The sequence below is a fragment of the Helicoverpa armigera genome, chromosome 24 (genome assembly GCF_030705265.1).
Source record: "Helicoverpa armigera isolate CAAS_96S chromosome 24, ASM3070526v1, whole genome shotgun sequence".
Classification (NCBI taxonomy): Eukaryota; Metazoa; Arthropoda; class Insecta; order Lepidoptera; family Noctuidae; genus Helicoverpa; species Helicoverpa armigera.
In genome coordinates, this window is record NC_087143.1 from 8,537,024 (window position 1) to 8,551,130 (window position 14,107).

The window sequence follows — 14,107 nt, forward strand, 5'->3', positions numbered from 1 at the left end:
AGAACTCATTGGAATAAATCTTTCACTCTTCCCGAGTAACAGCCTAGGTATATTACCTACGTTATCCAGGTACGGAAAGTAATTTCTACGGGACGCAGTTGAAACCGGGAAACAGCTACTAAGTTATAATTGAACTTTACCCATCGTGGCATATTATTATGTCTAGTGAAGATGTACATGATAATTATATTAATTGCTACAAGCATTCAGTCGTAAATGCTGATAACCTTGGCCGGGGAAAGTTACCTATATCTTCGCGTCTTTGTGTGACAATGTATGTCTGTCTGTACCTACAATATCTACTTACTTTGTATGGGAATATGGGATGTTGCTCACGTAAATAATAAATAAATATATAATGTCATATGTGTGGTGTGAATCTGAACATGTATTTTTATGAAAGGTTAGTTTAACTTCACTGTCAACGAAACAAAAACATTGTTAAACAATCGGTGTTTATCAGATATGGACTCATGGGCCATGGGACAGGGAATTTATTACAATTCTTTATAAAATAAAAAAATAAAGAAAACACTGCTATATCTTCACTGGACTTTATAAGATGAAATTGTACTTAAAAATGTGTCATTTCATGACAAGATGACCTTATGGACTTTGGCGCTTAAGTCATTTGAAGATACAAATTCTACAATCTTGTTTAGACTAAAAAAACATAATGTCGTAAGTGCCAACACCCATAAGGTACCTTTTACCGCGAACTGACACAAATAAACTATTGGGCATGAAGCAGACAACGCTGAGAGAAACATCTGTTCACAAATATTTCTCCATCTGAGATGATCATTGTACACGAGGTGATTAAAACCCAATCCTTCTCTATATGATTAGAAAGCATCGGAGAGCACGTCAATGTCGGTCCTGCGCCTGATAACTCTGCGGTCGTGTCGGATTGCCGTTCCATCGGGCGCAGAGAGTGAATGAATAGGGAGTGCACCTGTGTCTGCGCTGGCTGATCTTCTTACATGAGAAGAGCCGCCCCGTGGCCGAAATAGGCCTTGTACGCCATATGATTAGAGGTCCTGCAGTGGTATATAAATTATGATGTTGCGTTTCTCTGTCTAAGAATCGTCTCCAAGGTTTCGTGATTACGAGTATTCATTTATGTTAGTAAAGTATATATTGAGTCAGCCATCGACCTGCTTGCCATGTTATCTGAGAACAACAGTATCGCTCACGTATGTACTCTTTATCATTGATAAATAATACATTATATTTTATTTGTACAGGTGAAAAACCAAACAAATTTTGCTACAATTTGTTTCTCTTCTTCTTAGACTTGTTTTGGCTTAATTCACATATTCCTGCTTTCTCGCTTATTTACTAACCCCATAAACAGTTAACACGAATGTAGGTAGACTTATGTACATTATGGATATGAAAACGATTAAAGTTAGTAAAGTTTTTAACATTTAGATCTAGACAATTATCATCCCATTTGTTAGTTTGCTCTCAGGATTCCTTCTGATGTTCTTCTATTTAGTTTCGTTTCATTAAAACATAGTCAATAAATAAATATTATAGTGTTAACTAGTACCTAATACTTCAAACTCTAAAGCATAAAGCATCTGCCTCGTTTTGGCCACAAAACCGCCAGTCTCAAGGAAAAAGCAACCAAATAACAGTAACTAAATACTTTACAACAGTTTATTACTTCATTAAATATTTCTGAGAACAATAGGAAAAGTGTTAACATAAAAACGAGCCTAATTAGTCATCTTATAATTCGGCAAGTCTTGTGATTGAGACTAAGCAGGTTTGGTATGATTAATGCAGTAATAATGCACAACACAGTTACATCAGGTGATGTGAGGTTTTACTTTAAACTAACGGTTAATTTGCAAGTTGCATCATAGATTTAGGAGAAAAATTATGTAGGTATGTTTTCCCTATTTTTTTTGCATATCTTTATGCATATAGATGTGTGTATTCATCGGCTGACAATCTGAGATGATGATGCGGTAAATTAAATACGTCTAGATTGGAGTCTTTGTAGTATGTAGTATTGTTCGTTTTTTCACAAAAGATTCAGCAGAGACGAAACTGTAACTACATCTCTTCGCCCACGCCCCAGGGAATCCCAATGTCTCTGAAAAACGTTTTAAAAATAAACCTAGACACAGTTTTTACAGTCGGCCATTCGGTCACATCACTGCGCACATTCTTTTAAAATATCATATCATAGTGGGTTTATTTTTCTCAGCTATTTCAATACGTCATCATCTCCCGAGCCTTTTATCTTCGGGTCGGCTACCAGTCTCACCTGATGCGGCTGAGTACCAGTGTGCCACAAGGAGCGACTGCCTATCTGACCTCCTCAACCCGGGCAACCCAGTACTCCTTGGTAAGACTGAATTTGAGCTTTTTCCTAGACGTACTTAGTGCGTATTTTTTCAGATGACATGTGTAGGTAGAGTAGATAGTTAATTTACTTAGATTGAGTTTCGCAAAAGATTTCCTTCAGAAATAGAATAAAGTCGTAGGAAACTAATATATATAGCGTGACTGCAAATAATGCTGTAGAATATAAAGTAGGTATAGACCGATAAAACGTATACAATACATATATGATGATTAAGTATTGTTTTTAAAATGCTATTAAAGTTAATAAATCACGCTGATAAAACCATTTTTTATATCGCATATTTAGGTACTAAATACTATACTAGAATATTGTTATTGATCATTAAAAACGTTTGTTTTTCCTAAAACGACTGTCAACAGTTTGATTATATGTCTGAGTCAGTTGTTTTCAGAAAACTGACGATTACGTTGTCTGTGAATTTGGGCCTTCGGTAATATTTGAACCAATTGATTACAAGCAAAGATTTAATTGTTTTTCCGTAGAAATACACGGGGAAGTCATATCACAAAATACCAATGTTATAAGTCAGCAAGACAATGACAGACTGACAGACTGTAACAGGTATCAAATTCGTCAATCATTTTATCCTTCCAAGTAAAACTTTGTAAGATTGAAGTATACTGAACAAAAAAATAATTGCTGTGGACGGTGGTAGGTTGACATTTTAATGAGACAAGGAGACCGAAATGATGGCTTATCATCATCCTCCAAGCCTTTTTCCCAACTGTGTTGGGGTCGGCTTCCAGTCTAACCGGATTCAGCTGAGTACCAGCGCTTTACAAGAAGCGACTGACTATCTGACCTCCTCAACCCTGTTACCCGGGCAACCCGATACCCCTTGGTTAGACTGATGAGAAATGATGGCTTATGGTCGTTCCCAATTTCTATCTAAGCATATGCTGTTACACTTACTACATATACATAGAATTTTGAAATAAGCTCCATGCAAGTAATATTAAATTACTATCTTTAGTAGGTAAGCAAAAAAACACTGATATAACTATTTAATATTGGGAACAGTCGTAAGCTTGACAGGCTGAAATGATTAACTAGAAGCAACGATTAACCAAGGCACTTTTTACACAGAATTTCACAATAAAAATGCATGTAGATACAGACTTCATCACAAACAAACTTGCACATACAAGTTTTCCAACGTCATCACAAGGTTTGTTCTTTGACACAAGATCATCAAGATAAAAGAAAAAAATAAGGTAAAAACAAATGAATAAAAACACGAGCAGAGAAACACACACGTCACAGCCTTTTTTTTATCGTCCCACTGCTGGGCTGCGGCCTCCTCTCACACGGAGAAGCATTGAGCGTTAATCACCACGCTTGCTCAATGCTTGTTGGTGATTTCAGACTTTACAGTCCAGAGTTCCGAAAGATGTTTTCCTTCACCTTTCGACAGATAAATTTATGACGTCATCATAAGATACGTCAGAATGCGTCAGTTTTTGTCACAATTAGCAACACCAAATTATTTTGACGTAAAAAGATTAAGAAAAACTTACGATAAGCTTTGTTAAACGTCAAACCGTGCGTTTTTTGTTCTATTTCTACCAATTATCATAAAATTCTATCGTCATATTTAAGAGGTGTGGCGTCTGAGCTACAAAAACTTAATCAGACGATAAATTAAAATTAATTTTCTACGCCCAAATGTAGGTATGCGGTCTGATCGTTTTCTGGCGCAGTTGACAGTCAATCTCTTGAAAACTGACCACTGTGAACTGCACATAAAAGCGGTGGCACATACATACTTCACATAGGTACTTTCTCAGTTAATTTTGGATGCTACTGACTCACGATAAATGTCAAACGACTTGAGGAAAACTAGACTAATGAAAAAAACACGCCATGATGAAAAATTAAGCGTTGTGATCAGTCTGAAATCGCAATATCGTGTGGGTTAGTGCTCTTCTCCATGAGACCCACTTTTTGGAACCTTACAACTAGCCTGACTTTTCATGAAAGCCCACAAAGGCCTAATAAAGAGGAATCATTTATTTGTTTTTGTACCGTAAAGGCTCCTAAATTACTGGACCGTTTTGAAAAATTCTTTCACTATAGGAAAGCTACACTCTTCCCAAGTAAAATAGGGTATATTTTATCCAGATACGGGGCAGTTCGGCTAGTTCAAAATAAAAATAATTAAACATTACAATACGATATAGCCCACCGGATTAGCAAGTTGAAGTGGCAATGGGCGGGCCATATTGCTAGCAGAGCAGATGGCCGATGGGGTCGAAAAGTGCTGGAGTGGAGACCACGGACTAGCAAGCGCAATGTAGGACGTCCACCAACGAGGTGGACAGACGACCTTATAAAGGTCGCCTTAAGACGCTGGATGCAGGTCGCCTCCAATAGGTATCTGTGGAGATCTAAGGGGGGGGGCCTATGTTCAGCAGTGGACGTCCTATGGCTGAGATGATGATGATGAAACATTGCAATGTTAAATGCAATCATTACTGTAGGTATTTTTTTCAAATAAACAGACGTATGACGTTCAGGCCTACCAGAGACAAAAACTATCATACCTTAACCTGTACAAAAAATAAGTACAGCAATTAAATCTGTCTACGGTCTCTACGTCATAAGATGGATGGGCGTTAACTGGCCTCCACTTAATTGATATGACGTATCAACGCGCATGCTATGATTATCCTACTAATATTATAAACGCGAAAGTTTGTATGTATGGATGTATGGATGTATGGATGTTTGTTACTCTTTCACGCAAAAACTACTGAATGGATTTTAATGAAACTTTACAATAATATAGCTTATACATCAGAATAACACATAGGCTACAATTTGTAAACATATTGTTCGAAATACTAAACCAGCGCAGACGAAGTCGCGGGCACCAGCTAGTTAATTATAATAATAACTATCAACATATCGATTATCGATATTTATCCACTGTCCTAACTCTATGACCTATAAGCAATCGCAAAAGACAGGCTATCTTTTTCTAAACGTATGAGTAAGAAAGGGATAAAATGGAAGATAAGCTAAACGTCCAGAGTCGTGGTGGTCTAGTGGGTAAAGAACCAACCTCTTAAGTATGACTGTGGGTACGACTCCAGTTCCAGATCAAGCAACTTTCTGACTAAGTATATCTTGGACACCAACGACTGTGTTCCGGATGGCACGTTAAGCTATAGATCCCGACTGTCAATTAAACATCTTTGGTAATCGTTACGGGTAGTCGGAAACCATTATTTCTAAGCAGTCTTACCAAGGGGTATTGGATCGCCCAGATAACTGGGTTGACGCTCCTTACAAAACACTGGTGCATCATGTTAGACTGGAAGACGGCCCTAACATAGTTGGATTAAAGGCTATGCTAGATGATGATTCATATTTTTCCAGGACCCAAATTCTAAGTAGGTAAAAACCTCGAAAGCTCTCACGATGATATAAACATATTCCCGGTAAAGAAAAAAATCATTGTCTTTCCCGTAATTAGGCAGGCAGGTCGGATTTTCCCCTTAGTACCAACTCAGTAACAAATCAAAATGACATCATTATTGGTGATCCAATTTCACTCAAAATATATGAATGGTACTACTATTGTTGATCCGTGTTGGACATTATTTTAAATTTTTTAAATGTTTTTTATGATTCACATTTACATGTAATATGATAAATAAATATCTAAATAAGAATGACATCATCCCTGTCCCCAGGTCACTCAAAATTTATGAATATAATACTATTGTTGATTCTTGTTTATCCAACATTGAAAATTCCATCATCTTCCGAGCCTTTTTAGGGTTCCGTAGCCAAAATGGCAAAAACGGAACCCTTATAGTTTCGTCATGTCCGTCTGTCCGTCTGTCCGTCTGTCCGTCTGTCACAGCCGATTTACTCGGAAACTATAAGTACTACAGTGATGAAATTTGATGGGAATATGTGTTGTATGAACCGCTACAAAAATATGACACTAAATAGTAAAAAAAAGAATTGGGGGTGGGGCCCCCCATACATGTAACTGAGGGATGAAATTTTTTTTTTCGATGTACATACCCGTGTGGGGTATCAATGGAAAGGTCTTTTAAAATGATATAAAGTTTTCTAAAAAACATTTTTCTTAAAGTGAACGGTTTTTGAGATATCAGCTCTCAAAGTCGTAAAAAGTATGTCCCCCCCCCCTCTATTTTTATAACTACGGGGTATAAAATTCTAAAAAAAATAGAGGTGATGCATGCTAATTAACTCTTTCAACGATTTTTGGTTTGATCAAAGTATCTCTTATAGTTTTTGAGATAGGTTGATTTAACTGTAATTTACGGAACCCTTCGTGCACGAGTCCGACTCGCACTTGGCCGGTTTTTTTCCAACTATGTTGGGGTCGGCTTCCGGTCTAACCGAATGTAGCTGAGTACCAGTGCTTTACAAGAAGCGACTGCCTATCTGACCACCTCAACCCAGTTACCCGGGCAACCCAATACCCCTTGGTGAGACTGGTGTCAGACTTACTGGCTTCTGACTACCCGTAACGACTGCCAAGAATGTTCAATGACAGCCGGGACCTACAGTTTAACGTGCCAACCGAAACACAGCCATTGGTATCTAAGATATACTTAGAAAGTAGTAGTTGGTTCTTTACCCACTGGGTCATCATGACTTCGTGTTTATCCAACATTGATAATTATTAACTTATTGTTTTATTATTTTATATTAGTTTTAAGTTGTACATATAAGTTTATTTTTATTTTTTAAATTAATGTAAATACTATGTAAATAAAACCTACTTATTGAATGTTATTTTGACCGTCTGAATTTTATTACTGAAATATTTAACCGCTTGCGGTTTTAGGCCGTGTCCTGAGGAAACTAATTTCCGCAAATTGATAAAAAGTAGCCTATTTGTGTATGTTATTGCGGTATTTGTTATAAGCTATATTATTAAACACATAGGCTTATTTTAATTTTAGTTAGAAATACGTTTGTAAGCCTGTTACCCAACTTAGTTTTCCAATGATTGGTGACTCCGTATTTCCACGAAAATTTTGTTGTTCTACTTTAAATAGTTTTGAATGTTGGTTTTTACGAAATTAGTCGTAACAACACTTACCAACTTATTGTGGAAAAGAGTTCCACGAAACCCATTTTTTTCTTATTTGGCCCTCCCTGACTTCATTTATATCTTCCTAATACAAAACCTTAAACGAGCGGTTTTTTTCTTACACTTTCGCGACAAAGAAGAAGAAGAATACCTTATTCACGCGTTTGACACATGGACTTACGAAAAAATGGAGTTTCAACTAGTTAATATTATGATATTCAGTACGAAGATAAATAGCATCTCGGGCAATATTACCTATAGCTTTCCCTATTACACGGGAAAACCCGCAGTATAAGCTAGTACATTACTAAACCACGTGATGAACATGCGTTCAAACAAAGTTAGTGAATCAGTTCCGAGAACACTGTTTAGATATCAGTTATCTGGTAACGGTAGTGTTTATCTTAACTGCGTGTTGACACTAACTGCTTCGGTAAACCCCTCATCTTTATGTCTATAAATAAGCAGTTGTTTACCTTACTTGCATCCAGAGAACTCTAGAGTAAGATTGTGTTCTCAATTTCCATTCGTTTTTAACCGACTTCCCAAAAACATCCTTGTCGGCTTCCAGTCTAACCGAATGTAGCTGAGTACCAGTGCTTTACAAGGAGCGACTGCCTATCTGACCCCCTCAACCCAGTTACCCGGGCAACCGTATTGGGTTGCCTGGTGGCCTGGTACCCTTGGTTAGACTGGTGTCAGACTTACTGGCTTCTGACTACCCTTACAACTGCCAAGGATGTTCAATGACAGCCGGGACCCCAACCCACACTGAGTGGGACCGACTTCCCAGAAAGAAGGTCATCAATTCAAAACGAGGTTCTCAATTCGTATACGTATAGGCTTGCTTTTAGTCTAGCTCCTACGTAATACAACCTTAAACAAAACAAAATATTGCAAAATGTAATTCAACTCCCTATTATTAGGTATAGTTCTGAAACCCGACCTAGGCCTATTTAGTTTGTTTTTGTTTGAATCACGCACACGTTTGAAACATGTATTATAAAACACTAGTCGTTTTCCCGCGGTTTCACCCGCGTCCCGTGGCAACTACTGCCCGTACCGGGATAAAATATAGCCTATGTCCACCGGGGATAATGTAGCTTCTCAACAGTGATAGGATTTTTCTAATCGCTCAAATAGTTTCGATCCTATACATGTTAACAAACAATCAAATCTTTCCTCTTCATTATATTACTGTAGATGTAGCATAAAAAGTATGTTAATTAAGTGGTGCTTCTCACATAAGTCGGTCGTGCAAGGACCTATAATCTGTATGCACTTAAATGACATTGTCAGATGACGCACAATCTGCAAAAATAGAATATTCTTTCTCCATTAGACAATGCACATCATTAAGAATTTTAAATTTTCACTTTGGACTAGCACTTTTGAACATCTTTGGCGGTCGTTACGGGTAGTCAGAAGCCTGAAAGCCTTACGACCACTTACCAAGGGTTATCGGATTGCCCACGTTATTTGGATAAGGAGGTCAGATAGGCAGTCGGTTCATGTAAAACACTGATACTCAGCTGCATCTGGTTAGACTAGAAGTAGCACGGCAGATGAGATTCCAAAAAACCTCTAAGCTTATGTGGGTGAATTAATAGTAGGTCTCTAGTTTTATACCTACTGCAACGTTACTTGCATACTATTCACGCAAGCCATCACACAGTGCATCGGCATGTAATTAAAAATTAAATGTACGATAGAGGTCAAAATAGTGTAGCGGTAAAACTACTGTCAACACCGCCATCTCTATAATTGAAGATTGGTTTAATAAGTCATATCCGGTAATTTTGCATATAACGAGGTTAGAAACATGTGACCACGTTTTGTGATAAAACCGAATGAACACCTAGGAATCAAACTTATATTTTAAATAGCCATTGTCCCATATGAACTGTTCCCCGCACCTGGATAAATAGTAGCCAATAACTTTCTCCGATAATACGTCTGACAGAGAGGTATGGAAGAAAAAGACAGATATATTGCACCGACCCCAAATGACTTGGGAACAGAGCAAGAAGAAGAAGAATGATCTTTCCCCGATAAACAGCCTATCTAACACTGAAAGAATTTCTCAAATCGGACCAGTAGTTCCCGATATTACGGTTATCAAGTAGCAAATTCTTTAGCTTATAAGTAAAATTATATAAATGACCAACAATGGTATTGTTTTCATACCACTAAAATTTGTTTTCATACACGTATTGCGTATTGTCAGAGATTTGTACATAACTACCTCTATTGTCACGAATTTGTTGGTTCTGGCTTTCATTTTAACCGGATGCAGTTAAATACCAGTACATTTTACACGTGTGACTGACCATCTTTTCAACAACAACATAAAGTTGAACAAAATTATTTATAGGGAATTGTTCGAAGAGAACACTTAGGAAAATCTTTGGATTTTCTTTTTCAAACAAATAAGTATCAGTCGAGAAATCTCTCGAATAATCTTAAGATATTTTAAGAACAATTCCTGAAATCTGGTTAGCCAGTTGATCTAAGAATGAAATATGGAATTTAACAGGATCGAAGACACCCAAGTTTATGCCACTTAGGCTCCACACCATCGCGGAAAAGAATGAAGGTGAAAAATTCGCAATTTCTTTGGCACACTATTGGCATATTTTACAAGGTATCTTATAGCTAAGCCGTAAGCATGTCAACTTTGTCAAACAAACGTTCCTAACTCTCAGTATACAGATCTAATAATATACCCTTAATCATAGACCAATCGGTCTCCTAAAACTGTATCAAAATAATTGTGTGTACGTGACAACTCGCTTGTAGTCCAGTGGGTCTATCCATCATCGTGACATCATACTGAAAACCTGTTTCGACGTGTATCATTAGTAGCCAAACTGAGAATGGGAAACTGAATGTGAATGGGAAGCATACAAATGTGTGACATGATCTACTCGCTTTAACATCATCATCTCCCAAGCCTTTTCCCAAATATTTTGGGGTCGGCTACCAATCTAACAGGATGCGGCTGAGTATCAGTGTTTTACAAGAAGCGACTGCCTATCTGTCTTCCTCAATCCAGTTACCCGGGCAATCCAATACCCCTTGGTTAAACTGGTGTCAGACTTACTGGCTTTTGACTACTCCCTACAGAAGCCAATGCTCTTTCCTAGGTAAAAATGCGATTTTTTTATCTATTTTTATATGCATCAAAGATTTTTAACTTTTAACTTTTTTAAATTATTTATTTATCATAGGTACCAGAAACCAGGAAGTTTCCTTAGAATGCGAGTGAAACCCCGACCGAAGCTAGCAAACGACAACGTTAGTACTAAGTATGTGTTATGAACAAAAACTTTCCTACTAATGCAAGTTATCAGTAGAATTCGAACAATATTGCTGCGATTTGAACCTGTGACCTGTCACCTAATGACGGCAGCTCAACTACTAAACCTATCTCTATAGATAACCTAACGTATTGAGGAAGAGTTTATCTACACTTGCAAATTAATGCATTTTCTAGGTTCCCTAATTAAGTGGCTCAGTATATTAGTAATATGATTTTGCAAAATGGCACTTGTAGTTAACAATAACTGCCTTTTCTTCCTGAAAAGTCAATGTGTTCACGAAAGTAGATAAGGTTGTGATGCTACATATTTTGATTTTCTTTCATTTTCAGTGCCAAAAAATAATATTTTATCAGTAATTAAAAAGCTGAATCAAAAAGCTCGTTCCTACACGGAAATCCTACACACCTATTTCATTTAAAATGTCGTTAAAATATCTACATCGTCCAAAACATAAGATTCTGTATTTTAGAACTTAATATATTCTGCAGTATGCGGTTAATAAGCAGACTAGCATTAGTCATCGAACCCGAGACCGCACGACCACAAACTTCTGAACTACCAGTAACTAGACCAAGGCAGCTCAAAGATTCACGTATGTATGGGTAATGGTTATTTCAATAGATTTGGATTTGTATTTGCATTTAGGCATAGTGGAAATCAGTCTCATCTGTAAGAATTATTCTATTCTATATAAACAAGTACATAATATACTGCACCCATAGGTTTCGGCAATATTTTGTCATAAGTGTACAAATTCTATGAGACCATTCTAATTAAGACCAACTTATCAACTCTAAAATCCATCACAAATCTTCCATGTGGGTATCTATGTTTAACCTTTCATGAAAGAGATCTAACACTTTTTTGTTTGTTCTCTAAATACTCCGAAACTACTGAACTGATCTGAAAAATTCTTTCACTGTTAGAAAGTTACCCGAAGTAAGATTCCCGAATAATATCGACTATTTTTTATCCAGGTATGGACAGTATTTCCCCCGAGACGAAGCTGAAACCTCAGACATAGAGCTAGTATTTTTTAAGTAACGGAAAAATTAAAGGATTGTCTAAGTTTTCCATAGTATTGTATAGCTACTTGATACCCAATGCTGCTTTATTATGTCTGGTCTATCACGCCTTAGATAAGAAAATACAGTCTTAACACAGGGTGTTAAGGTCATAAATTAATTGTCAGATTACGATAAACACATGTACATGTACTTACACATAAGTTTTATTTACTTGTATCGGTAGTTGGTAGTAATAATGTTATTTTATTGCACAACAAATACTTAAACTATTAACAATAGAGGACTTTATTAAACTTTACTAAGCAATTTAATTTGTCTAAAATATCATCTACCTAACCTTCCCCCACCTATGTTGCTAAGATCCCTGACAGCATAAAAGTTTTTCTTGAAACAACTGTTTTCTTTGAAAATTGAACCTGAAAATTCATACTAAACAGTGTCTGCCGTTTATTTTGTACATGAATTTGGGCTTAAGTAGATTTGCTATCAGCTATTCTTTGTGTTTTAGTAAATGTAGGTACCTAATGTAAAATAATGGAAATAGGTATTAATTCGTAGCTACTAATAACAAAACGTTTGAACTGAAATGAGAGTTTCCATGTTAAAGGAAACATTATAAGGAAAACTTCTACTTTGAGTAAATATGATAACACTTTACTTTGTTACCTACTTATACTTTTGTTTTTGACTTTTCAGTAATGTTCAACCAATTATTATTAAACAATCATTAAACGGGGGAAATACATGACAACAGGACAAAATTTCGCTTACAACAACCTGAAAAAAATTTGTTTGTTTGTTTGAACTCGCTAACCTCCGTTACGACCTACTCCTCAGATTTAAGAATTATTTAAGTGTTAAACAGTCTATTTAATTATAAAGGCTTGGAACGGATTAATAATGTTACTTCGTAGGTAATAGGTTACATTTCTATCCGGGTGCCTGAAGTATGTAGTTCCCACGGGACGCGCGGGCAACAGCGGAAGACGGAAGCTAGTTTTATTGATGGGTTCGTAATAGAGTTGTATGTAGTATTTAAGCATGTTTTTTATTGTTTTTCTTTTATTGTTAGAGAGGAGGCAACAAAAGACAACCTAGAATTAACTGCAATCGCAAATTCTTGGTGGGTAAGTACCAACCTAGGTATATTTTCAAATTTACCCACCCTGGGCGTCAAATCTTGGACCTCACGGTCACCAGTTGCATTCAAACCACTAGACTAACATGGCATCCAAAATACACAAAGAACGATAAATTAAAAACAAACTGTTATCACTGATAAGACAGATAAACGTCATATTATTATCTGTACATAGTAGGTATGTTATCAATCTATTAAAGGAATTCTATAATCTTGCCAAAAACACAATAAAAACTGTGACTAATTTTACAATATTGAGAAATATATAGGTATTTCTTGACATCCTGTAAAACTTTTCCGAGTTTTGAAACTTTTCGACAACATCTAAGTACTTAATTTGTTTTCAAGTTAAAACACAACAATGCTTACTTTACACATAATATTATCTGGTCATTAAAACTGTCTCAAAATAAATTATCTGTCATTATACGAAACCACAACACACACGAATACATATAATTAGACTATATAAATAACCCAACTTTCGTTACTGAAACTTTTCTAAAGGAATTTCCACAAATCAAAAACGTAACCGCACGCCGTAAACTTGAAAAGACGTATCAACTTTGACACTTAATTATATATTTGACATTACCTTTAACAGCGCCGCCCACCGCAAATAACACAGCACAAAATATTAATAACCTCATAGTTTATTTATTAATCACAATCTCATACCGGTGTAAAACAATACGACTTAATTTAGCCAGCGCACGTCCGTTCGCGATCGCGTGTGAAGGGGAACTGGTGAGCCCGAGTCAAACAGTAAACACATTGATAACGGTGACGTAAGGGCGTGCATCCATTTCGTTGGCTTTTGATGTTTAAAAATACATGTGGTGCAGGGTTTTGTGTTTTTTGGATGTTTTTGTATTATAACCGTGGATGACGGGGCAGTCGGTCCCATGGACTTTTAACATTACAATTTTTGACCTGAGTAGTATTTATTAAAAAAGTCGTGGTGGCCTAGTGGGTAAGGAACCAACCTCTCGAGTATGAGGGCGTGGGTTCGATTCCAGGTCAGGCAAGTACCAATGCAACTTTTCTAAGTTCGTATGTACTTTCTAAGAATATCATGGACACCAATGGCTGATAAAAAGGTGAAGGAAAACATCTTGAGGAAGCCTGGACTATATAATCTGAAATCACCAA

At 36.6% G+C, this 14,107-nt stretch overlaps 1 protein-coding gene across 2 annotated transcripts in view; it reads right to left on the reverse strand.

The window, feature by feature from the left end:
• LOC110371128 (uncharacterized) overlaps nucleotides 1-13,711 on the reverse strand; it is a 34,549-nt gene extending 20,838 nt beyond the window's left edge. Inside the window, exon 1 of one of the 2 annotated variants that reach the window (XM_021327241.3) lies at nucleotides 13,551-13,711. In XM_021327241.3, coding sequence (XP_021182916.3) covers nucleotides 13,551-13,605 — 55 coding nt within the window. In that variant the 5' untranslated portion in view covers nucleotides 13,606-13,711. The remainder of the gene's footprint in view (nucleotides 1-13,550) is intronic. The other variant, XM_021327242.3, reaches the window with a different exon arrangement.
• Nucleotides 13,712-14,107: the final 396 nt, after the last annotated feature.